This window comes from Oncorhynchus tshawytscha, linkage group LG01, assembly GCF_018296145.1.
Source record: "Oncorhynchus tshawytscha isolate Ot180627B linkage group LG01, Otsh_v2.0, whole genome shotgun sequence".
NCBI lineage: Eukaryota > Metazoa > Chordata > Actinopteri > Salmoniformes > Salmonidae > Oncorhynchus > Oncorhynchus tshawytscha.
Genome location: NC_056429.1, coordinates 63,714,826 through 63,739,923, shown reverse-complemented (window position 1 = coordinate 63,739,923; position 25,098 = coordinate 63,714,826). Strand labels below are relative to the sequence as shown.

The following is a 25,098-nucleotide window of genomic DNA, read 5'->3' as shown; positions in this document are numbered from 1 at the left end:
TGCACCGCCCGCAACCGCAGGGGTCTCCAGAGGATGGTACGGCATGCCCAACGCATCAGCGGGGGCACACTGCCTTCAGCACCCAAAGTCATGAGAAGGCCAAGAAGATCCTCAACGACCTCAGCCACCCGAGCCACGGCCTGTTCACCCCGCTGTCATCCAGAAGCGAGGACAGTACAGGTGCATCAAAGCTGGGACCAAGAGACTGAAAAACTGCTTTACTCATCTCACATTGCTCGTCCTAATAATTATATATTTCTTAATTCCATTCTTTTACTTTTTAGATTTGTGTATTGTTGTGAATTCTTAGATACTACTGCACTGTTGGAGCTATGAACACAAGCATTTCGCTACACCTGCAACAACACCTGCTAAATATGTGTATGTGACCAATAAAATTTTGATTTGAACTCTTGTTTAATTATTTCTCATGGTTTGGAATTTTACATATTTGTCAAATCATGTGATAACTTTTAACCTTTCTGTCCTGGCATTTATGGCAGTGTAAGTTGTTTATGTCATATATTATTCAGTTAAATTAGACATTCAACTTGAACCCTGTGACAATCCTGGCTCTAGCTGTTGGACAGTTAAAAAAATTCTATGGAAATTTCAGAAATGCAGTGTAACATTTAGTGTCTGTTTATGTTATGTGGTGAACACAGTTTTCATGGGCACACAAATACCCCAAAATCAATGCTATTGCAAAATCAAATTCTTCTAACCAGAATGCCTCTTCAATATGTATGCATATTACTTGTTAGATGCACATTTGGGGTTGCGCTGTTTAATTACGCCGTGATATTTTCACACCATCTGATCCAGGAAGGATTTTTCTGAATGACAGTCAAGTGACGAACAGCTGTTGTGATAGCGCATGTGATGCAACAACAGCCCAGGTGCTGGAAAAAAAGGTGTTTGCGAGGAATGTCCCAAATATTTTGGTGTCTCATTCGTTACGCCGGTGAAGACAGTTGTGCCTGGATTCACGTTGGATCTAATATCTCTAGTGAATTGATGTTGATCATCGGTTCTCTGCTTGATTTACAGCAGGTTCTCCATTAGAATTAACAGAGAAAGCATCAAGGTAATGAGTTCATGTTTTTGTGCCTCGGATTGGACACTACTGTGTGCAATTGTGTAGGATAGACTATTGCGCAACACCCAACGCTATTCCTATGAATTATTCTGGATATAATGACGACAAATTACATAGAGAGCATAGTGGGCTTATTCACACTTATCTGACCAGGTTTGCACACACTGCAGCAAGGATTTTGTCCCACTCCTCCATACAGACCTTCTCCAGATCCTTCAGGTTTCGAGGCTGTCGCTGGGCAATACGGACTTTCGGCTCCCTCCAAAGATTTTCTATTGGTTTCAGGTCTGGAGACTGGCTAGGCCACTCCAGGACCTTGAGATGCTTCTTACGGAGCCACTCCTTAGTTGCCCTGGCTGTGTGTTTCGGGTCGTTGTCATGCTGGAAGACCCAGCCACGACCCATCTTCAATGCTCTTACTGAGGGAAGGAGGTTGTTGGCCAAGATCTCGCGATACATGGCCCCATCCATCCTCCCCTCAATACGGTGCAGTCGTCCTGTCCCCTTTGCAGAAAAGCATCCCCAAAGAATGATGTTTCCACCTCCATGATTCACGGTTGGGATGGTGTTCTTGGGGTTGTACTCATCCTTCTTTTTCCTCCAAACACGACGAGTGGAGTTTAGACTCTGGATCATCCAGATGGTCATTGGCAAACTTCAGACTGGCCTGGACATGCGCTGGCTTGAGCAGGGGGACCTTGCGTGCGCTGCAGGATTTTAATCCATGACGGCGTAGTGTGTTACTAATGTTTTCTTTGAGATTGTGGTCCCAGCTCTCTTCGGGTCATTGACCAGGTCCTGCCGTGTAGTTCTGGGCTGATCCCTCACCTTCCTCATGATCATTGATGCCCCACGAGGTGAGATCTTGCATGGAGCCCCAGAACGAGGGTGATTGACCGTCATCTTGAACTTCTTCCATTTTCTAATAATTGCACCAACAGTTGTTGCCTTCTCACCAAGCTGCTTGCCTATTGTCCGGTAGCCCATCCCAGCCTTGTGCAGGTCTACAATTTTTATCCCTGATGTTCTTACACAGCTCTCTGGTCTTGGCTATTGTGGAGAGGTTGGTGTCTGTTTGATTGAGTGTGTGGACAGGTGTCTTTTATACAGGTAACAAGTTCAAACAGGTGCAGTTAATACAGGTAGTGAGTGGAGAACAGGAGGGCTTCTTAAAGAAAAACTAACAGGTCTGTGAGAGCCGTAATTCTTACTGGTTGGTAGGTGATCAAATACTTATGTCATGCAATAAAATGCAAATGAATTACTTAAAAATCATACAATGTGATTTTCTGGATTTTTGTTTTAGATTCCGTCTCACAGTTGAAGTGTACCTATGATAAAAAATTACAGACCTCTACATGCTTTGTAAGTAGGAAAGCCTGCAAAATCGGCAGTGTATCAAATACTTGTTCTCCCCACTGTAGATGTTTTTTGCATTGGATATATTGACCATATCATATGGAGACAAAAACATAAACCTTTTACCTTTATAAGTAGACATATTTGCAAATGATTACATCCTTCCAATAGAAATGTTAAAGAACTATTTAGTTATGAATTTAACTTTAATTAAATGAGTTGATTCTTTACATGGGATAATTTCACTGAACAACAAAAGAAAGAATATTGAATGATCCCCAATGAGCATCTCCCAAAAACGTTTTCAACATTCAATGGCTTCCACTCTCAGGCTTCCATGTCTTCTCCCTGGACCTCCTCAATGTCCACCTCTTGAACATCAGACTCTGAGGCCTTATCTTCTTAGGGCTGAGATCCTGCTAACAGGATCGATATGACAACAGCCAGGGAAAGTGCAGGGCGCCAAATTCAAAACAACAGAAATCCCATAATTAAAATTCCTCAAACATAGAAGTATTTCACACCATTTTAAAGATCCACTTCTTGTTAATCCCACCACAGAGTCCGATTTCAAATAGGCTTTACAGCGAAAGCACCACATACGATTATGTTAGGTCAGACCCAAGTCACAGAAAAATGTTCAGTAGTTCCAAAAACATCCGGTGATTTTGCAGAGAGCCACATCAATTTACAGAAATTCTCATAATAAATGTTGATGAAAATACAAGTGTTATGCATGGAACTTTCTACTTTAATGCAACCGCTGTGACAAATCTCAATAAAGCTTTACGGAAAAAACTAACCATGCAATAATCTTGAGTACTGCGCTCAGAGACCAAACAAGCCAAAAAGATATCCCCCATATTGTGCAGTCAACAGAAGTCAGAAATAACATTATAAATATTCACTTACCTTTGATGATCTTCAGAATGCACCCCCAGGAATCCCAGTTCCACAATAAATGTTTGTTTTGTTCGATAATATCCAACATTTATGTCCAAATAGCTAATTTGGTTAGCGCATTTTGTAAACAAATCCAAAGTCACTAAGCGTGTTCACTAGGAGCAGACGAAATGTCAAAAAGTTCCGTTACAGTCCGTAGAAACGTGTCAAACGATGTATAGAATCACTCTTTTTAGGATGTTTTTAACATAAATCTTCAGTAATGTTCCAACCGGAGAATTCCTTTTGTCTGAAGAAAAGCAATGGAACGTGAGCTACCTCTCACGTGAACGAGCGTCATGAGCTTGTGGCAATCTGCCAGACCACTGACTCAGAGCCCTTATGAGCCCCTCCTTTACAGTAGAAGCCTCAAACAAGTTTCTAAAGACTGACATCTAGTGGACGCCTTAGGAAGTGCAACATGACCAATATCCCACTGCATCTTCAATAGGGAATGAGTTGAAAAACGACCAACCTCAGATTTCCCACTTCCTGGTTGGATTCTTTTCTCAGGTTTTTGCCTGCAATATGAGTTCTGTTATACTCACAGACATCATTCAAACAGTTTTAGAAACTTCAGAGTGTTTTCTATCCAATACTAATAATATGCATATATTACAAACTGGGACTGAGTAGCAGGCAGTTTACTCTGGGCACCTTATTCATCCAAGCAACTCAATACTGCCCCCAGCCATATGAAGTTATCTTCATTGTCACTTTCCAACCTTTTTGTGGATGGCTCATTGTCAGGCTCAAAAAGACTCAAATTTGCCAGGGTGGCCACCAATTTTTCAACCCTTATATTGGTCAGCCTGTTGCGTTGATATGTGTTCCCAAACAAGGACCAGTTGCTCTCTGAGGAAGCTGATGTTGTTGGGATTTGGAGGATGATTGAGGCAACGGGAAAGAGCCTAAGATCCACAAAGTCCCTTCCACCAGGTGGCTGATGAGATATGTTGGCACGACTGCCATATTGCATCTCCATTCCAAAGCCCTTGCTTGGAAGTGTACTTCGCCATACTGCAAAGAACCTTGCCCTCATCCAGGCCAAGGTGGCGAGATACAGTAGTGATGACTTTGCAGAAGTCTTCATGCTTTTCTTCATGCAGTTTCCTCTGCTTGGAGCAACAGTGAAGTAGGCAGGGCAGTACGGATTTATTCTCATACAAGCGCAAGCAGAGTCTGAACATCTGACAGAATGGCATTGTCTCCCTCAATCCGTGCAATGGCTACTGCTATAGGTTTCAGGCTGCTTATCACTCTCTCCCAAAATACATAATCCAGGAGGACCCTCTTGATGGGGCTGTCCATATCGGCAGACTGTGATATGGCAATTTCTTGGAGTGACTCCTTCCTCTCCAGGAGACTGTCAAACATGATGACAACACCACCCGAACGGGTTCTTGCTGGGCAGCTTCAATGTGGTGCTCTAATTCTTATCACTTTGCTTGGTGAGGTAGATTGCTGCTATAACTTGATGACCATTCACATACCTAACCATTTCATTTTCTCTCTTGTAGAGTGTATCATTGTTTTCAGTGCCATGATGTCCTCGAAGAGCAGATTCAATGCAAGAGTAGCACGGCCAATGGGTGTGATGTGAGGGTAGGACTCCTCCACTTCAGACCAAGCAGCCTTCATGTTCGCTGCATTGTCTGTCACCAGTGCAAATACCTTCTTTTTGTCCAAGGTCATTGATGACTGCCTTCAGCTTATCTACAATGTGGAGACCGGTGTGTCTGTTGTCCCTTGTGTCTGTGCTATTGAAGAATACTGGTTGAGGGGTGGAGATTATGTAGTTAATTATTCCTTGCCCACGAACATTCAACCACCCATCAGAGATGATTGCAACACAGTCTGCTTTCTCTATGATTTGCTTGACCTTCACTTGAACTCTGTGTCCAGCAAACTAGTGGATAAAGCATGTCTGGTTAGAGGGGTGTATGCTGGGCGAAGAACATTCAGTAATCTCTTCCAATACACTGCCTGTGAGCATCGGAGGTGAACCAGTTGCATACACAGCTTGAGCAAGACATTCATCAGCATTTCTCTGACTACGTTCCTCCATTGAGTCAAAACAACTTCTGAGTCCAGGAGGACCATAAGATGTTGCTATCGATAAGGTGTCTGATTCATCATTTTCACCTCGAATAGAAGTAGGACTTTTGTCAGAGGTTGCTTGTTGTGAGCGCTGAGGGAACTTTATGCACTTGGCCGGATGATTCTGTGTCTTTGCATTCTTCACATATGATTTGGCACAGTATTTGCAAATGTACACAGCTTTTCCTTCTGCATTAGCTGCAGTGAAATGTCTCCACACATCAGATAGTGCCCATGGCATTTTCCTATAAAGATTAGAAAAGTTAGATTAAACAACTCCTTTGTAAGATAAATGTTTTAAAATGAAACATGTACAGTTGAAGTCGGACGTTTACATACACCTTAGCCAAATACATTTAAACTGTTTTTCACAATTGCTGACATTTAATCCGAGTAAAAATTCCCTGGCTTAGGTCAGTTAGGATCACCACTTTATTTTAAGAATGTGAAATGTCAGAATAATAGTAGAGAATTATTTATTTCAGACTACAGTTTTTTTTTCTGAGGTCTTTGCTGATTTCTTTTGATTTTCCCTTGATGTCAAGCAGAGGCACTGAGTTTGAAGGTAGGCCTTGAAATACATCCACAGGTACATCTCCAATTGACTCAAATGATGTCAATTAGCCTATCAGAAGCTTCTAAAGCCATGACACAATTTTCTGGAATTTTCCAAGCTGTTTAAAGGCACAGTCAACTTAGTGTATGTAAACTTCTGACTCACTGTTATTGTGATACCATGAGTTATAAGTGAAAATCTGTCTGTAAACAATTGTTGGAAAAATTACTTGTGTCATGCACGAAGTAGATGCTCTAACCAACTTGCCAAAACTATAGTTTGTTAACAAGAAATTTGTGGAGCAGTTGAAAAACGAGTTTTAATGACTCCAACCTAAGTGTATGTAAATTTATTGTGGGAAGCTTGTGGAAGGCTACCTGAAACGTTTGACCCAAGTTAAACAATTTAAAGGCAATGCTACCAAATACTAATTGAGTGTATGTAAACTCCTGACCCACTGGGAATGTGATGAAAGTAATAAAAGCTGAAATAAATAATTCTCTCTACTATTATTCTGACATTTCACATTCTTAAAATAAAGTGGTGATCCTAACTGAGCTAAGCCAGGGAATGTTTACTCGGATTAAATGTCAGCAATTGTGAAAAACTGTATTTTGCTAAGGTGTATGTAAACTTCTGACTTCAACTGTGTGTGTGTGTGTGTGTGTGTGTGTGTGTGTGTGTGTATTTCACCCCACCCGGTATTGTAATCAAAAGTTACCAGAAAGCATGTAGTCCTTGGCTCAGACAGTGTAGTGGTGTTGGCTCAATAGCATCTCATTAGTGTGCAAGACCTTGAGTGCACAGCACATGTGATTGAAGAATATACTGTGCATGCAGAGGGTTGCAATTCCATTGAATTGGTGATAGTTTAACCAAATGTGCCATAAGATCTAGAATTGCCTAGTGTGTATCCCACAAAAAAGGTTCACTGTTATAAGCTAACTTTTTTGATAAGATTTTCAGAAATTTCCCGTGAGGTTTCCGACCATTTGCAACCCTAGTGAAGAGGATACTCTACTTTCCCTTTCAGAGAGTGTCCTTTTGAAGCTTTGAATCAAGGTCTGGTCCAGTCAGTGGCACTGCACCTGGAGTTAATGGTGACTGAGTGGATTCCACTGCTGCTGTCTGGACTACATGGCAGAGAAGATTCCATTGGCTAGCTAGCCTCTCTTCTGTTTTTAGTGGAGTTGCCCCTCCCAGTCAGTTTGTCCACTGATGCAAAGGACTCCCCATTGTCTGAGGGGACCCCACTTAATACTGTGAATGGGAGCCCAGGGGATCTCTCGTTGTCAACATATACACTGCTCAAAAAAATAAAGGGAACACTTAAGCAACACAATGTAACTCCAAGTCATTCACACTTCTGTGAAATCAAACTGTCCACTTAGGAAGCAACACTGATGGACAATACATTTCACATGCTGTTGTGCAAATGGAATAGACAACAGGTGGAAATGATATGCAATTAGCAAGACACCCCCAATAAAGGAGTGGTTCTGCAGGTGGTGACCACAGACCACTTCTCAGTTCCTATGCTTCCTGGCTGATGTTTTGGTCACTTTTAAATGCTGGTGGTGCTTTCACTCTAGTGATAGCATGAGACGGAGTCTACAACCCACACAAGTGGCTCAGGTAGTGCAGCTCATCCAGGATGGCACATCAATGCGAGCTGTGGCAAGAAGGTTTGCTATGTCTGTCAGCGTAGTGTCCAGAGCATGGAGGTGCTACCAGGAGACAGGCCAGTACATCAGGAGACGTGGAGGAGGCCGTAGGAGTGCAACAAACCAGCAGCAGGACCGCTACCTAGGCATTTGTGCAAGGAGGAGCACTGCCAGAGCCCTGCAAAATGACCACCAGCAGGCCACAAATGTGCATGTGTCTGCTCACATGGTCAGAAACAGACTCCATGAGGGTGGTATGAGGGCCTGACGTCCACAGGTGGGGGTTGTGCTTACAGCCCAACACCGTGCAGGACGTTTTTCATTTGCCAGAGAACACCAAGATTGGCAAATTCGCCACTTGCGCCCTGTGCTCTTCACAGATGAAAGCAGGTTCACACTGAGCACGTGACAGACGTGACAGTCTGGAGATGTCGTGGAGAATGTTCTGCTGCATGCAACATCCTCCAGCATGACCGGTTTGGCGGTGGGTCAGTCATGGTGTGGGGTGGCATTTCTTTGGGGGGGCCGCACAGCCCTCCATGTGCTCGCCAGAGGTAGCCTGACTACCATTAGGTACCGAGAAGAGATCCTCAGACCCCTTGTGAGACCATATGCTGGTGCGGTTGGCCCTGGGTTCCTCCTAATGCTAGACCTCATGTGGCTGGAGTGTGTCAGCAGTTCCTGCAAGAGGAAGGCATTGATTCTATGGACTGGTCCGCCCGTTCCCCAGACCTCCAATTGAGCATCATCATTTCTCTGAGACATCATGTCTCGCTCCATCCACCAACGCCACGTTGCACCACAGACTGTCCAGGAGTTGGCAGATGCTTTAGTCCAGGTCTGGGAGGAGATCCCTCAGGAGACCATCCGCCACCTCATCAGGAGCATGCCCAGGCGTTGTAGGGAGGTCATACAGGTATGTGCAGGCCACACACACTAATGAGCCTCATTTTGACTTGTTTTAAGGACATTACATCAAAGTTGGATCAGCCTGTGGTGTGGTTTTCCACTTGAATTTTGAGTGTGACTCCAAACCAGACCTCCATGGGTTGATAAATTTGATTTCCATTGATCATTCTTGTGTGATTTTGTTGTCAGCACATTCAACTATGTAAAGAAAAAAGTATTTAATAAGAATATTTCATTAATTCAGATCTAGGATGTGTTATTTTAGTGTTCCCTTTTATTTTTTTTTAGCAATATATATATCACACACACACACACTGCCCTTAGGTCCCAGGGGCTGGTAAAAAGTGGGCCCAGCATGCGGGGCTAGGCAGCCAGGCAGCGCCTGCACTAAAAATAACTGACTGGTGCACAAGTCAAAAATATACATGCATTCACATCGAAGAGGATGTTCAGCCTGCTGTTTGCATGACTGGAGTCCTGTTACGTACCCTCTGTTGGTGTAGCATTACATGTCATTTGTGTACATGATTAGGCTACTTGTTTTAAATAAGCATCTCATCTGGACTTAATCACATTTGAGCCTACATTAGCTTATTGGAAACTGCAAGTGCCACTTTCCTCAGTAAAATCTGCCATATAATTACACGGGCTAAGCTTTGTTTGTTTAAAACAAAGCTAAATCTGTAACATGGTCGGATTAACAATGCATTGTGGGAAGTACCCTGTATAAAAATTGTGTATCAAGGAGCAGTTTTAGTCATGTTGTTTTGATGCATTCCAAGCCTTTACTCTCCAGAAGCTAGCGATTGAGGATGTTCGTTCCACTGTAGGACAAGATGCCTGTTTGTATTAAGGGCAGTCTGCTTGACTGAGGATATCCTTGTCTGCTTTACAGCCCACTGGCTTGTGCCACAGCAGGTTTATCGGACTTTCTCATTTTATTAGAGAGACTCTTCATTGCCTGAACACAGCATGCAGGTTTCAAGTGGTCCCTATGCTTCAGGAAGCTTTCTCTGATGACCTGTTTTATGGTGTGTGTGTCTGCAGGTATCTGTTCCACATAAGGATGTGTGTCTGCTTGCCAGTTTTACACCTGAATGAATCGGTAAAAGGAGTGAATGCACAGAGGCTACAATACTAGTCTTGTCTGTGAGTGGGTAGATCTATTGGTACCAAGATGAAAAAACCCATCGACACGTCAGCCCAGAAGGACTGGAATTGAACACCCCTGGGCATAGCTAGCACATCAACTAGGCTACATGACTTGCCTGCAAAGCTGCAACACAACCTGAAACATGAAATGTGATATTATTGGTGAAATGATTGAACAGGAATTTGTACTGTGGGATGAAACTGTTTGGATAAACCCACTCTATGCAATCTATAGATCAGGCAATCTATTTTCTTTGGTTGCTATCATGAGTAGTCTGAGCTCTGAATCACACACTACCTAGCCTAGGCTATGTCATGCATAATATCAGTAGGTTAATTTAGCCATGAAGCCATTGTGGAAAGAAGTTGTAAACGGGCACAAAGTGTGCTGTAGATGGCATGTTGCCCCCTATTCTGAAGTGCTGGCCTATGTGTCACTGGTTGTCAGAGGCTACTGTTGTGGCAGACGACCTGCGAAGTAGTGCCGACGCTGCCAGTTGAAAATCTGTCAAAACAATTGAGAGCTACAGTAACACACAGGCTGACTGTTCATCTGGCTCTCTGTCTGCACTTCTTCCTTGACAGACCATTGAAGGCCCTGGGTTTTTGCTGCCCTGAGATCAATTAGACTCCTATTTATGCAGGCTCATAGCCAGCCTTCAGTTAATTCAATTGATTTGGTGTTACCGTCAGGGGAAATTCAATCAAATTTGGTTTTCTTGTTAAAAAAAAAAAAAAAAAAGGGGTCTCCTGACTCTGTCAATTGGAGATCTGGACAAACAGGAGAGAGAAAAAAGGAGAGGACTGGATAAAATAAAGGAAAAGTGGTAGGTCTAGATGCTTTATGCCAGGTGAATTCATTTAAGTACAATTATTTTTTGCATAGGTAACTCAATGCGGTAATGAGAATATTGTTGGAGTTTATCTTCTGAATGTTTAGTGTAGGCCTACTGATCTACATGTACCTAGATTGCTGACGCTAATTTACAACAATGGTACTCTGTAGATCAGTTGGTAGGACATGGGGCTTGCAAGTCCAGGACTATGGGTTCAATTCCTGTGCGCCACCCATAAGTAAAAATGTATGCTTGCGTGACTAAGTTGCTTTGGATAAAAGGGTGTGCTAAATTTCATATCTATATCATATCAACAACGTTATAGATTTAAGTTGATTTAAATAGACCCTTTTTATGTGGACATTTTCTGTGGGGGGGAAATTAGCACTTTCATGAATTTTGTGTCTTGATTATTTTTCAAAGTTCTCGACCCTTCCAAATATAGAGCAACTCTTTTTGTATCCATTTCCTTCCTAATGTGTTGTGTATGTGTTGCAAACGATGTGAGTGCAGTTCTGACTGTGCAGGCCGGCCGGCTGGCAGGCACACCCACAATAATGGACTGCTGTGAGAAGTGGTTGTGGTCTTGTCTCTCACATTCCTGTCTGAGCTCTCTCCCGCCCTCTCTATTACTCTCTGGCAAGCTCCTAACAACACAGTTTGTCCTCCCACTCCCTCTCTTCCTACTCACACTTTCTCTTAGTTACTTTCTAAAACACACACTTGTGTGATGTATATAACACATCATTCACATTTTATTTGTCACATACACTTGTTTAGCAGATGTTTTTGCGGGTGTAGCGAAATGCTTGTGCTTCTAGTTCCAGCAGTGCAGCAATATCTTCTAAGTAATATTTAACAATTTCACAACACAAACTTAATACACACACATCTAAAGTAAAGGAATGGAATTAAGAATATATAAATATATGGATGAGCAATATCAGAGCGGGATAGACTAAGATACAGTAGATGGTATAGAATACTGTATATACACATGAGATGAGTAATGCAAGATATGTAAACATTATTAAAGTGACTAGTGTTCCATTTATTATAGTGGCCAATGATATCAAGTCTGTATGTAGGTAGCAGCCTCTTTGCTAGTGATGGCTATTTAACAGTCTGGCCTTGAAGTTGTTTTTCAGTCTCTCAGTCCCAGCTTTGATGCAACTGTACTGACCTCGACTTCTGGATGATATGGGGGTGAACAGGCAGTGGCTCAGGTGGTTGTTGTCCTTGATCTTTTTGGCCTTCTGGTGACATCGGGTGCTGTAGGTGTCCTGGAGAGCAGGTAGTTTGCCCCTGGTGATGCGTTGTGCAGACCGTACCACCCTTTGGAGAGCCCTGCGGTTGTGCCGTACCAAATGGTGATACAGCCCGACAGGATGCTCTCAATTGTGCATCTATAAAAGTTTGAGGGGTTTCGGTGACAAGCCCAATTTCTGCAGCCTTCTGAGGTCGAAGAGGCGGTTGCGCCGCCTTCACCACACTTTCTTTGTGGGCGGACCATTTCAGTTTGTCAGTGATTATGGACACAGGAACTTAAAACTATCCACCTTCTCCACTGCTGTCCCGTCGATGTGGATAGGGGGTGCTCCCTCTGCTGTTTTCCTGAAATCCACGATCATCTCCTTTGTTTTGTTGAAGTTGAGTATTTTCCTGACACCACACTCCCAGAGCCCTCACCCCCTCCCTGTAGGATGCATCGTTGTTGTTGGTAATCAAGCCTACTACTGTAGTGTCGTCTGCAAACTTGATTATTTGAGTTGGAGGCGTGCATGGCCATACAGTCATAGGTGTACAGGAGGGGACTGAGCACGCATCCTTGTGTTGAGGATCAGCAAAGTGGAGGTTTTGTATCCTACCTTCACCACCTGGGGGCCCGTCAGGAAGTCCAGGACCCAATTGCACAGGGCAGGGTTCAGGGCCTCAAGCTTAATGATTAGCTTGGATGGTACATAGACTATAACTCAGCCTTCAACAGCATAGAACAGCATTCTTACATGGGCATGCCATCTGGTCCGGCAGCCTTGTGAGGGTTAACGCGTTTAAATGTCTTACTCACGTCGGCCATGGAGGAGGAGAGCCCACAGTCCTTGGTAGCTGGCTGCATCGGTGGCAGTGTTATCCTTAAAGTGGGCAAAGAACGTGTTTAGCTTGTCCAGAAGCAAGACGTCAGTGTCCGCGACTTGGCTGGTTTTTCTTTTGTAGTCCATGATTGTCTGTAGACCCTGCCACATACGTCCCTTGTCTGAGCCGTTGAATTGCGACTCCTTTGTTTCTATACTGACGTTTTGCCTGTTTGATTGCCTTGCGGTGGCAATGACCTCTAAATGCAGCCTCAGGATATGTGATTTCCAGTTTGCATAAAGTCCAACTTCCTTGAGGGCCGTCGTGGTATCAGTTTGAGGGGAGATATACACGGCTGCGACAATAACCGAAGAGAATTCTCTTGGGAGATAATACGGTCGGCATTTGATTGAAGCATTCTAGGTCGGGTGAACAAAAGGACTTGAGTTTCTGAATGTTAGCACAATCACACAATGAGTTATTAATCTTGAGACATACCCTTTTTCTTCCTGGAGAGATGTTTATCCCTGTCAACATGATGTAATGAGAATCCAGATGGCTGGACCGACTCTGACAGTATATCCCGAGAGAACCATTTCCGTGAAACAGTGTGTGTTACAATCCCTGATGTCTCTCTGGAAAGAAACCCTTACCCTGATTTTTTTTTGTTGTTGATCACTCACACTGATTACCCTTTTGATTGTAGAATAATAGTTAGTCATAGCGATGTTGTTGTCTAACTGCTACATGGGTATTTCAGAAATCTGAACAAAAATGATGAGGCTGGTAGTAACACTGGAAATGTTCTAATTTGATATTCCCCCACACTTTTTATAATGCTGTTCTTTTTCAAATGGTGGTTTTGTTTCAGTACTGTGGTAGTAAATCTACCCTGGTGCTTGTGTGGTTTTGGCAAGGAATAGCCTACAAATGATTGGGATGGTAAACGCAAAGAATTTCCACCATGACTGATGTACAGATATACTGAGTGTCCAGACATTAGGAACACCTGTTCTTTCTATGGCAGACTGACCAGGTGAATCCAGGTGAAAGCTATGATCCGTTTATTGAAGTCACTTATTAAATCCACTCCTGTCAGTGTAGACGAAGGGGAGGATACTGGTTAAATAAGGATTTTAAGCCTTCAGACATGCATGTGTTTTATTCAGAGGGTGAATGGGCAAGATAACAGATTGAAGCGCCTTTGAACGGGGTATGGTAGTAAGATGCCAGGAGCAACGGTTTGAGTGTGTCAAGAACTGCAGCGCTGCTGGGTTTCCCGTGTGTATCAATAATTGTCCACCACCCAAAAGACATCCAGCCAACTTGACACAACTGTGAGACGTGTTGGAGTCAACATAGGCCAACATCCCTTGTAGAGTCCATGCCCAAACTAATTGAGGCTGCTCTGAGGGCAAAAGGGGTGGAACTCAATATTAGGAAGGTGTTCCTCATGTTTTGTAAAGTGTAGATTGAGTTTATGTAGTGTGTGTGGCTTGTGTTTTTCACTGCTCACTAATTTCGCCCTCTCCGTTTCTGCAGGTGTGGTAGAGGGGGACCTGGCTGCAGTGGAGGCCTATAAATCGTCAGGGGGGGACATCGCCAGGCAGCTGACGTCCGACGAGGTGCGCCTTCTCAACCGGACCTCGGCCTTTGACGACGGCTTCACCCTGGTCCACCTGGCCATCCGCTTCCAGAGGAAGGACATGCTGGCCGTGCTCCTCACTGAGGTCAGGACGACATACAGGCCCTGCCAATGTATTAGCTGTAATGGTACAGATCAAATACTTTATTTATTCAGCTGTACCAGTTAGTGTAAATTAAATGTGCTAGTAAATAGTCACTCCATCTCCAGGTTGAGTTAGTTTCTACTTGTCAATGTTTTGAAGATCCGGCTGATGAATAGCTGTGTTCACCTCCATCTACCGGGAGAGGACACAGTAGATGGGATGTGTTGTATTGAGCTGTGGTGTGTGTGTGGCAGATCAATGGGAGTGTAAACATGATCCCAGATTATCCCACTGCTGGCTTGAAGCTCTTATCCCAGTGTGTGTGTATGTGTGTGTGTGTGAGAACCCTGGAAGGACTGGCAGGATTTTGTCCGCTAAGGAAGGTCAGGGCAGGGTCTACCTGGGGCCTGTTCAGAAGGGTGCAGTGTTACCAAACGTTCAGATAGATATAGATTGTGTTAAACAGATATGATTAAACAGGGAATCGAGTCAGGGATTCTACTCATTAGATTTCTCCCTGGAACGCTCTGAATGTTTCACCTGGCTTTCATGCTCCCTAGGTTATATTTTCAGTAGGAGACATTTTATCATTCCTGTGTCACATTCTCTGTCTGTGTCTAGGTGTCCCAGCAGGCAGCTAAGTGTATCCCAGCCATGGTGTGCCCTGAGCTGACGGAGCAGATCCGTCGTGAGGTGGCTGCCTCCCTGCACCAGCGCAAGGGAGAATTCACCTGCTACTTTCTCACTGACCTGGTCACCTTCACCCTGCCAGCAGGTCAGCCTCCCATTGACCTATTACATACTACTGCAGTAGTTTTATTTAGCCTAGTTACTGTGTATAGTTGTGGCGTCCTGTTTTTCTGCTCTTCTACACTAAAGCTTCATGTCTTAGGCCTGTATGATGGTAGAATGCATGCTTTGTGTTAGGTAATTGTATGGTTGTTTCCAACTACTCGAGATAAATAATTTCCCTGGCACCATCTTACGGTATTGTCAGATGAACAGGCCAACTGTGTTTATTTCCCAAATCAGGGCTGCAGAATGTGACGATTTGTTCGCGTTTTACCACTCTTTGACTTGGCTAAGCGAGTAAAATATTGAATTGCTTGGAACTGTGCGAGCTGGAAATTCTAGCTGGTCACTTCAGTCAACATTTTCTGTTTTGGGGGGGCTACAATTATGATTTGGTGAAACAAGGCTCCAGACTGCAACCATTTAATCACATTTTGCAACCCTTTGACTTGACTGTGCGAGTGAAAATTAATTGGATGCATCGATGTGTGCTGCACATTCAACATGGTCACCTCCAATCCAATTATACAATTTTTTTAGGAGGATAAAACCATGATTTGGTCAAACAGTGTGCATTATCCTCATTATCATCCTTATCCTTCCTGTAATGAAAGTGTCTGCCCTGTGCCTGTTTTGCTGGCGGAAGCCACTGTCACTCCCTCTCCCACACGGGTGCTCCGAGTAGGTTAAAAGATAGGATAGTGCTGATTGGGCTATTTTTCACTTGTTGTTTTTTTTAATTACTAATTGACCAACGTTGGTTCAATTATTTGAATTCCATTTAGTTCATTTTTTTCTGTGAGCTCAATGTGCACAATGTGCAGCTTCTCTATTGATAAATCAGATCAAGCGCGAACTCTGCGATGTACTAGGGAGTTGTAGTTTCCAACAGGCCAATTTAGTGCAGAAAAAGTTTAATTAACTACAATGATCATAATCCATTGGGTGTCTACCTGTCCGGTCTGTGTTACCTGCTGCGTAAAAGAGACAGAAGGATCCGCAATCGAAGGATGGAGAGCAGTTGCGTCGTGAGGTATCTCTACCTGAAAATACTTAATCTAAGTGATTTTGATAGTTGGTATTCAGCAGTCATAAAATAATGCCTTATTTATTTGGAAGAACTACTAAAATAGTGATTTTGACGTAATGTGAATAAATTATGGTTAATGGGACTTTTGTTTTATTATGTGTTGAAGTATTCAACACACAATGCATAGTGCATTAAATGTAAAAAATAATCTAAAACATTTTTTGTTGATATTTTTAATAATCGAACCGACTTCAAAAAGCACTAATAGCTCATTACTACTAAAGGAAGAGAGAAATGCAATGGCAAAAGAAAAAAAAATCTGAAAGCAACTGTTGTGACAATGTTTGTGGAGAAGAAGGTCTCATCTTTTGGGGGGTATTGCATGTATTTCGTAACTCTTGATATTGAGTGTTTTAGCATCGTTTTAAACCCAAAATAACTGCGCAGGTCGGCCATTGAGGTCAATCATTTGAGGCCAATAGATGTCATTGGGTAGTATGCTGCAAAGTTTTTTTTAGACATAATATTTAATGTTTGAGTAATCAGTTACACTTACAACAGGCAGCCTAATAAAGTAATTATGGACTGTCGTTTCTCTTTACTTATTTGAGCTGTTCTTGCCATAATATGGACTTGGTCTTTTACCAAATAGGGCTATCTTCTGTATACCACCCATACTTTGTCACACACAACTGATTGGCTCAAAGGCATTAAGAAGGAAAGAACTTACACAAATGAACTTTTAACAAGGCACATCTGTTAATTGAAATGCAGGAGGGGACATAGCACGCACCCCTGAGGGGCCCCCGTGTTGAGGATCAGCGTGGCAGATGTGTTGTTACCTACCCTTACCACCTAGGGGTGGCCCGTCAGGATGTCTAGGATCCAGTTGCAGAGGGAGATGTTTAGTCCCAGGGCCCTTAGTGCCTTCAATGCTCATCACTAAGCTATGTTGTTGAATGCTGAGCTGTAGTCTATGAACAACATTATCACATAGGTGCTCCTTTTGTCCAGGTGGGAAAGGGCAGTGTGGAGTGCAATAGATATTACATCATTTGGATGTGGATCTATTGGTGCGGTATGCAAATTGGAGTGGGTCCAGGGTTTCTGGGATAATGGTGTTGATATGATTCATGACCAACCTTTCAACGCACTTCATGGCTAAAGAAGTGAGTGCTACTGGTCGGTATTAATTTAGGCAGGTTACCTTGGTGTGCCTGAGCACAGGAACTATGGTGGTCTGCTTGAAACATGTTGGTATTACAGACTGTCAGGAACAGATTAAACATATCAGTGAAGACACTTGCCAGTTGGTCAGCGCATGCTCGGAGTACACGTCCTGGTAATCCTTCTGGCCCTGTGGCCTTGTGAATGTTGACCTGTTTAAAGGTCTTACTCACGTCAGCTACGGCGAGCGTGATCACACAGTGGTCCGGAACAGCTCTCATGCTTGCCTCGACGAGCGCATAGAAGTCATTTAGCTCCTCTGGTAGACTCCTGTCACTGGGGAGCTCATGGCTATGCTTCCCTTTAGTCTGTAATCGTTTGCAAGCCCTGACACATCTGATGAGCTTCGGAGCCGTTGTTGTCGGATTGAGTCTTAGTCCTGTATTGACACTTTGCCTGTTTGATGGTTCGTAGCTTATTATCTGCGTCATCTGTCCACTTCCGTATTGAGTGAGTCACTGGTAATTCCTGCTTTAATTTTTGCCTGTAAACAGGAATCAGGAGGATAGTTATGGTAAGATTTGCCAAATGGAGGACAAGGGAGAGCTTTGTATGCATCTCTGTGAATGGAGTAAAGGTGGTCTAGATTTTTTTTCTTCTGGTTGCAAATGTAACATGCTGGTAGAAATGAGGTAAAACGGATTTGTTTCCCTGCATTTAAGTCCCCGGCCACTAAGAGCGCCGCCTCTGGATGAGCATTATTTATTTTTTTGCTTATGGCCTTATACAGCTTGTTGAGTGCGGTCTTAGTGCCAGTATCGGTTTGTGGTGGTAAGCAGCTACGAAAAATATCTTGGTAAATGGTTTACAGCTTATCATGAGATACTCTACCTCAGGCGAGCAATACCTCGAGACTTCATTAATATTAGATTTTGGTGCACCAGCTGTTATTGACAAATAGACACATACCACCACCCCTTGTCTTGCCGATGCACGTAAAATCAAGCCAGCTGTATGTTATCCATGTCGTCGTTCAGCAGGACATAAGATATGACCGTTTTTTTTATGTCCCATTGGTAGAATAGTCTTGATCGGAGCTCATCCAGTTTATTTTTCCAATGATTGCACGTTGGCTAATGGGACTGATGGTAGAGGCGGGTTACACACTCACCATCAGATTCTTAGGCACCTACGTCTCTTCTTCATGTGAATGATGGGGATTTAATGAAGCCTTGTCCGGTTTCTGAAGTAAATCCTTCGCTTCCAACTTGTTTAAAGAAAAAATCTTTGTCCAGTACGAGGTGAGTAATCTCTGTTCTGATATCCAGAAGCTCTTTTCGGTCATAAGAGATGGTGGCAGAAACATGATGTACAAAATAAGTTACAAATAACACAATAACATGAGCACAGTTGGTTAGGAGCCCGTAAAATGGCAGCCATCTCATCCGGTGCCCGTAAAACGGCAGCTTTGACTCCTGCAACCTCAGGGTATTAAACCCTAATCACTTCAGCCTGGCTTGGTTTTTTTAACGTGTGTGTAGATCAAGAGGTTAAGACTGATTCACTTTCTTCTCCAAGCCCTAAACTTAATTTCATTGTTAAGTGAAATTAATTTCACTATCAAATAAATACTTGCCCTCTAACTTGCCCTTTTTGAAGTTCTTTGATGATGAACTGTATCAAGTCTTCCTTGTGTTGTGTAACTAAATCAATTGAATGCCACCCTAAGTGTGTTTTTGTCTGCAGATATCGAGGACTTGCCCCCAACAGTTCAGGAGAAACTGTTTGACGAGGTGCTAGACCGAGATGTACAGAAAGGTGAAATATTGACTTATTTCAGTAACTTAAAATACCACTATTTTACTGAATTGTGTGTGAGTGAGAGACCGTTGTCATAGTCAACACTGGGTGGCATCTGTTTCCTATCCCCTCTACTAAATTAGAATGCTGCTGTATAGTGTTGTATTACAGGTCTGTTCACTGCCTGCCAACAGTGTGCATTCCCTGCTGGCCTTTCTGACATTTTGCCTGCCCTTATCGTGTGTACTTGCATCTGTGCTAATCATGCTAATTGAGTTTTAGGATTTCACTGATCCCTAAAGGGCTCTCCACAGGGATTTCATAGTCTTGATGGAGCTACGGAGGTCAGTTTGCATCGCGTTTAAAAAATTCTGCCTCAAAGTACCTAGAACTACGTAGAGGGCAACGCAAACAAACCTCCGTCGGATCCATTGCGTAGACTGTGTAGAGCCCTTTAACGAATGACTGTACTTCCTCCAGTGCCTTCTGACTTTACGACGAAGAGTCGTTCAAAAAGAAAGAATCGTTTGCAATCTGCATATCACTAATCACTGTACGTCCCTATACTTTACAAGACTTGATGTTAGTTCTGGGCTGGAACAAAAGCCTGCACACCATATAAAACCAAGGAGTGCTTCATTTTTTAAATGACCCCATTACCCTTTCAATGCCTCACTTTCTCTCTCAGAGCTGGAGGAGGAATCTCCTATCATCAACTGGTCTATAGAGCTAGGCACGCGGTTGGACAGCAGGCTGTATGCCCTGTGGAACCGCACGGCTGGGGACTGCCTGTTAGACTCAGTATTGCAGGCCACCTGGGGCATCTATGACAAGGACTCTGTCCTCCGCAAGACCCTTCACGACACTCTGCACGACTGCTCCCACTGGTGAGACCTGGGTCTGGGGTGTGTAACTTTGTCTGGGGATAGGATGAGAAGGCTGTGTTTGTTTGTGCAAACCAATTATTTAATTGTGGAAAAAAGAACCTGTTCTCATTGCAAAAGGGTTTAAAGCATTTGAGTAACACTCACTTGACCTTTTCCACAGGGAGTTGATACAGGGTCACTGATGTGTGTGTGTGTGTGTTGTCTGTCTAGGTTCTACACGCGCTGGAAGGAGTGGGAGTCGTGGTATTCCCAAAGCTTCGGCTTGCACTTCTCACTCAGAGAGGAACAGTGGCAGGAAGACTGGGCTTTCATCCTCTCACTGGCCAGCCAGGTACTCACTCACTCACTCACTCACTCACTCACTCACTCACTCACTCACTCACTCATTTCCTTATGCATATAAAACATAAAGCTTTGAGCTTTTTAGGTGGAAGGACTTGGGATCATCGGTGTACAGATGTAGGATCTTAATTTGATCACACTGGGGTTTTTTGCACTGCAGAAAATACAGATTAACTTTGTGATTTACATAAATTCTCAAAACATAACTTTTTATGTAGCCTGCTTTTGGCCAGCTAATAGCCAAACAACCGATCAAGCAAAATTATTGACTAAACGTTCAAATCCTGTTGCTGCAGGATTATTTGGCTGTGACAATATAGGTGAAATGAAGATCCTACATCTGTACTGTAACATATAACATATAAAAAGCATTTACTGCCCATGAATTATGCAATGCCATACTGCTCTGACCATATAGGAAAGCCCATAAAGTGTGTGACAGCCTCCACTATGTAATTTTCATTTGACAGTTGTGTAATCAACTGTTCCTCTACTATATCAATCACAAGATGTAGAACCAACAGAGGCATTGACCTAAGGTTTTCATTTTTAACAATCAATCAAATTAGTCTTGATCACATTTATTTATAGTATCAAGGCATGATTAGAAATCCGGCTTACAGTATTGCTCGATGTACATCCAATAATTTTAGACTAACAACTGATAGTAAGTAATAGCTCAAATCCTAACAGTATATTTTGCAGCTATCCACCAAAAAGGTAGTTTGATGTGCCTCTTTCTTTGTGTTGTTTCTCTCTGTTTCTCTCTACAGCCTGGAGCCAGCCTGGAGCAGACTCATATTTTTGTTCTTGCACACATTCTACGTAGACCAATCATCGTCTATGGAGTGAAGTATTACAAAAGTTTCCGAGGTGAAACACTTGGGTACACCCGTTTTCAAGGTGAGATGTCTGCTTTCTTTGGCCTTAGTCTTAAATTGGGCTGATTTTGAGGCTCTTTTTTTCTCTCCCTGTGACGTAGTGGGCTCCTTAGTGGCACAGCGGTCTAAGGCACTGCATCTCAGTGCTTGAGGCATCACAACAGACACCCTGGTTAGAGTCCAGACTGTATCACAACCGGATCGTGATTGGAAGTCCCATAGGGTGGAGCACAATTGGCCCAGTGTCGTCCGGGATTGGCTGGTGTAAGCCGTCATTGTAAATAAGAATTTGTTCTTAATTAACTGACTTGCCTAGTTAAAGGTTAAAGACTTTTTTTTTAAATAAATAAAATCCTGACAAGCAAAAGGCTCTCTAAAAATGCAGTGTTGCAGATTTCTGTCCTTGTCCAATTAGATTGACGACCCAGTCTGTGTCCATGGGTTGGACCATATCTGCTGGGTCAGACAAAGCCCTTCTGATTTGAATTTGCCCTAGCACAAGAATCGTGGCACAAGGATGATGCAAATTTTTGATTGCGTTTGCTGATATGCAGATTTGAGAGTTTTGCTCAAAAGGTCAGTATTCAGTCAATAGTGGATTTCCGGATAGCGCTTTCAGAAGCGTTTTGATTTACACAGCAGTGCGTCATAGTTGGAGGGAGTTGCCACTTGATTTAGGAACTGTCAGGCTCGTAGCGTGACCCTTAGCATTGCAGATAGAAATGTATTGTACAATGGCAAGAAACGGTATGTGAACCCTTTGGAATTAACTGGATTTCTGCATAAATTGGTCATAAAATTTCAACAATAGTCAACAATAGACAGTCTGCTTAAACTAATAACACACAGACAATTATACGTTTTCGCGTCTTAATTGAACACAGTGTAAACATTCACTGTGCAGGTTGGGAAAAGTATGTGAACCCTTGGATTTAATAACTGGTTGACCCTCCTTTGGCAGCAATAACCTCAACCAAACGTTTTCTGTAGTTGCGGATCAGACCTGCACAAGGGTCAAGAGGAATTTTGTCCCATTCCTCTTTAAAAAACTGTTTCAGTTCAGCAATATTCTTGGGATGTCTGGTGTGAACCGTTCTCGAAGTCATGCCACAGCATCTCAATCGGATTGAGGTCAGGACTCTAACCGGGCCACTCCAGAAGGTGTATTTTCATCTGTTTAAGCCATTCTGTTGTTGATTTACTTCTGTGTTTTGGGTCGTTGTCCTGTTGCATCACCCAACTTCTGTTGAGCTTCAATTGGTGGACAGAACCTTACATTCTCCTGCAAAATGTATTGATAAACTTGGGAATTCATTTTTCTGTCGACGATAGCAAGCTGTCCAGGCAGCAAAACAGCCAAAACCATGATGCTCCCTCCACCATACTTTACAGTTGGTGTGCTGTGCTGTGCCTTTTTTTCTCTACACAGTGTTCCTTCCAAGCAACTCAACTTTAACTTCATCTGTCCACAGAATATTTAGCCAGTAGCGCTGTGGAACATCCAGGTGCTCTTTTGCAAACTTCAGATGTGCAGAAATGTTTTTTTTTAGACAGCAGTGGCTTCTTCCGTGGTTTCCTCCCACAAACACCATTCTTGTTTAGTGTTTTATGCATCGTAGACTCGTCAACAGAGATGTTAGAATGTTCCAAAGATTTTGTGATGTCTTTAGCTGACACTCTAGGATTCTTTTTAACCTCATTGAGCATTCTGCACTGTGCTCTTGCAGTCATCTTTGCAGGATGGAGAGTAGCAACAGTGCCTACCTTTCTACATTTATAGACAATTTGTCTTACCGTGGACTGATGAACATCATGGCTTTTAGAGATACTTTTGTAACCCTTCCCAGCTTTATGCAAGTCAACAATTCTTAATCTTAGGTTTTAGATTATTATTATTTAGATTAGATTTATTTTGTTCAAGGCATGGTTCACATCAGGCAATGCTTCTTGTGAATAGCAAACTCACATTTTGTTTGTTTTTATAAGCCAGGGCAGCTCTAACCACATCTCCAATCTCGTCTCATTGATTGGATTCCAGGTTAGCTGACTCAAATGAGCTTTTTGAGAAGTGATTAGCCTAGGGGTTCACAAACTTTTCCCAAGCTACACTGAATGTTTAAATGCTGTATTCAATATAGACAATCAAAATACAATAATTTGTGTGTTAATAGTTCAAGCACACTGTGTTTGTCTATTGCTGTGACTTTGTTTATGACCGATTTGTGCAGAAATCCTGGTAATTCCAAAGGGGTCCATACTTTTTCTTGCCACTGTATGACATGATTCACTGACATGATTCCCTGACACATGACAGAAGAACGTGTTGTTTTCCATAATATATCCTATTCCTTTCTTCAAATTTATTTATATAGCCCTTCGTACATCAGCTGATATCTCAAAGTGCTGTACAGAAACCCAGCCTAAAACCCCAAACAGCAAGCAATGCAGGTGTAGAAGCACAGTGGCTAGGAAAAACTCCCTAGAAAGGCCAAAATCTAGGAAGAAACCTAGAGAGGAACCAGGCTATGTGGGGTGGCCAGTCCTCTTCTGGCTGTGCCGGGTGGAGATTATAACAGAACATGGCCAAGATGTTCAAATGTTCATAAATGACCAGCATGGTCGAATAATAATAAGGCAGAACAGTTGAAACTGGAGCAGCAGCACGGCTAGGTGGTCTGGGGACAGCAAGGAGTCATCATGTCAGGTAGTCCTGGGGCATGGTCCTAGGGCTCAGGTCCTCCGAGAGAGAGAAAGAAAGAGAGGAGAGAATTAGAGAACGCACACTTAGATTCACACAGGACACCGAATAGGACAGGAGAAGTACTCCAGATATAACAAACTGACCCTAGCCCCCGACACAAACTACTGCAGCATAAATACTGGAGGCTGAGACAGGAGGGGTCAGGAGACACTGTGGCCCCGTCCGAGGACACCCCCGGACAGGGCCAAACGGGAAGGATATAACCCCACCCACTTTGCCAAAGCACAGCCCCCACACCACTAGAGGGATATCTTCAACCACCAACTTACCATCCTGAGACAATGTTTAATGTTCTGCATGCTGCACCCCAGTGAACACAAGCCAGTGTAGCTGTAGTCTATTCGGGGTGTGAACATTAAAACTTTGAAATGTTTCAACGAAATTTGGATTCTTAACTTTAAGAAAAATCCTTAACCGAAAAACAACTAAAGCGCATTGAAAGCACAAAGCTCAACTTCCCCACTGTTTTAGTGCCCTGGCTACCATGCTGTGAGCAGCATGAAGTAAACCTGTGCACATGTGTAGATACCATGTGTGACTGTGAGAGTTAAGTGTGAGACATTGCAAGGCAAGAAAAATGGCGAGATACAGCTTTTGATTGCCGATATAGGCCTAGTGCACAGTTCTGACTGGTGGCTGACCTGCCTAAACTGTGCCCTCCCTTCTCTCTCCTTCCCTCGGTAGCTTGCTAAGATGCAAGTGTTTGATTGTTCTCGGACATATGGCAACTAGTCTCCTCTGTTCTAAAAATACAGAATCTTATGAGTCGATTCCTAGCGGAATTGAATCTTGACACTCAGAAATTGGAGTAGACACCGGGAGTCTGTGTGTAAGGAGTCGAGGAATCAATTATTTTGGAGTCGACTCTCCACCACTACGTCATTGTCGTTAACAGTTGGAAAAATTGCAGAGAAAGGCAAGCGACAGTGGTCAAGTCTGACAGTGTTGAGCTACAGTAATGGTAGTCCAGTTGCAAATGTTTAACCATCTGAAAGGGGCGCACCGTGAGACCCAAACC

At 43.2% G+C, this 25,098-nt stretch overlaps 1 protein-coding gene across 2 annotated transcripts in view; it reads left to right on the top strand.

Annotated features, from left to right (window-relative positions):
- LOC112254777 (ubiquitin thioesterase ZRANB1) overlaps positions 1 to 25,098 on the top strand; it is a 37,967-nt gene that overhangs the window by 9,823 nt on the left and 3,046 nt on the right. For both annotated transcript variants that reach the window (XM_024427628.2, XM_024427619.2), the window contains exons 3-8: positions 14,233 to 14,420; positions 15,042 to 15,195; positions 19,156 to 19,227; positions 19,898 to 20,096; positions 20,307 to 20,427; positions 21,212 to 21,341. In XM_024427628.2, coding sequence (XP_024283396.1) covers positions 14,233 to 14,420; positions 15,042 to 15,195; positions 19,156 to 19,227; positions 19,898 to 20,096; positions 20,307 to 20,427; positions 21,212 to 21,341 — 864 coding nt within the window. The remainder of the gene's footprint in view (positions 1 to 14,232; positions 14,421 to 15,041; positions 15,196 to 19,155; positions 19,228 to 19,897; positions 20,097 to 20,306; positions 20,428 to 21,211; positions 21,342 to 25,098) is intronic.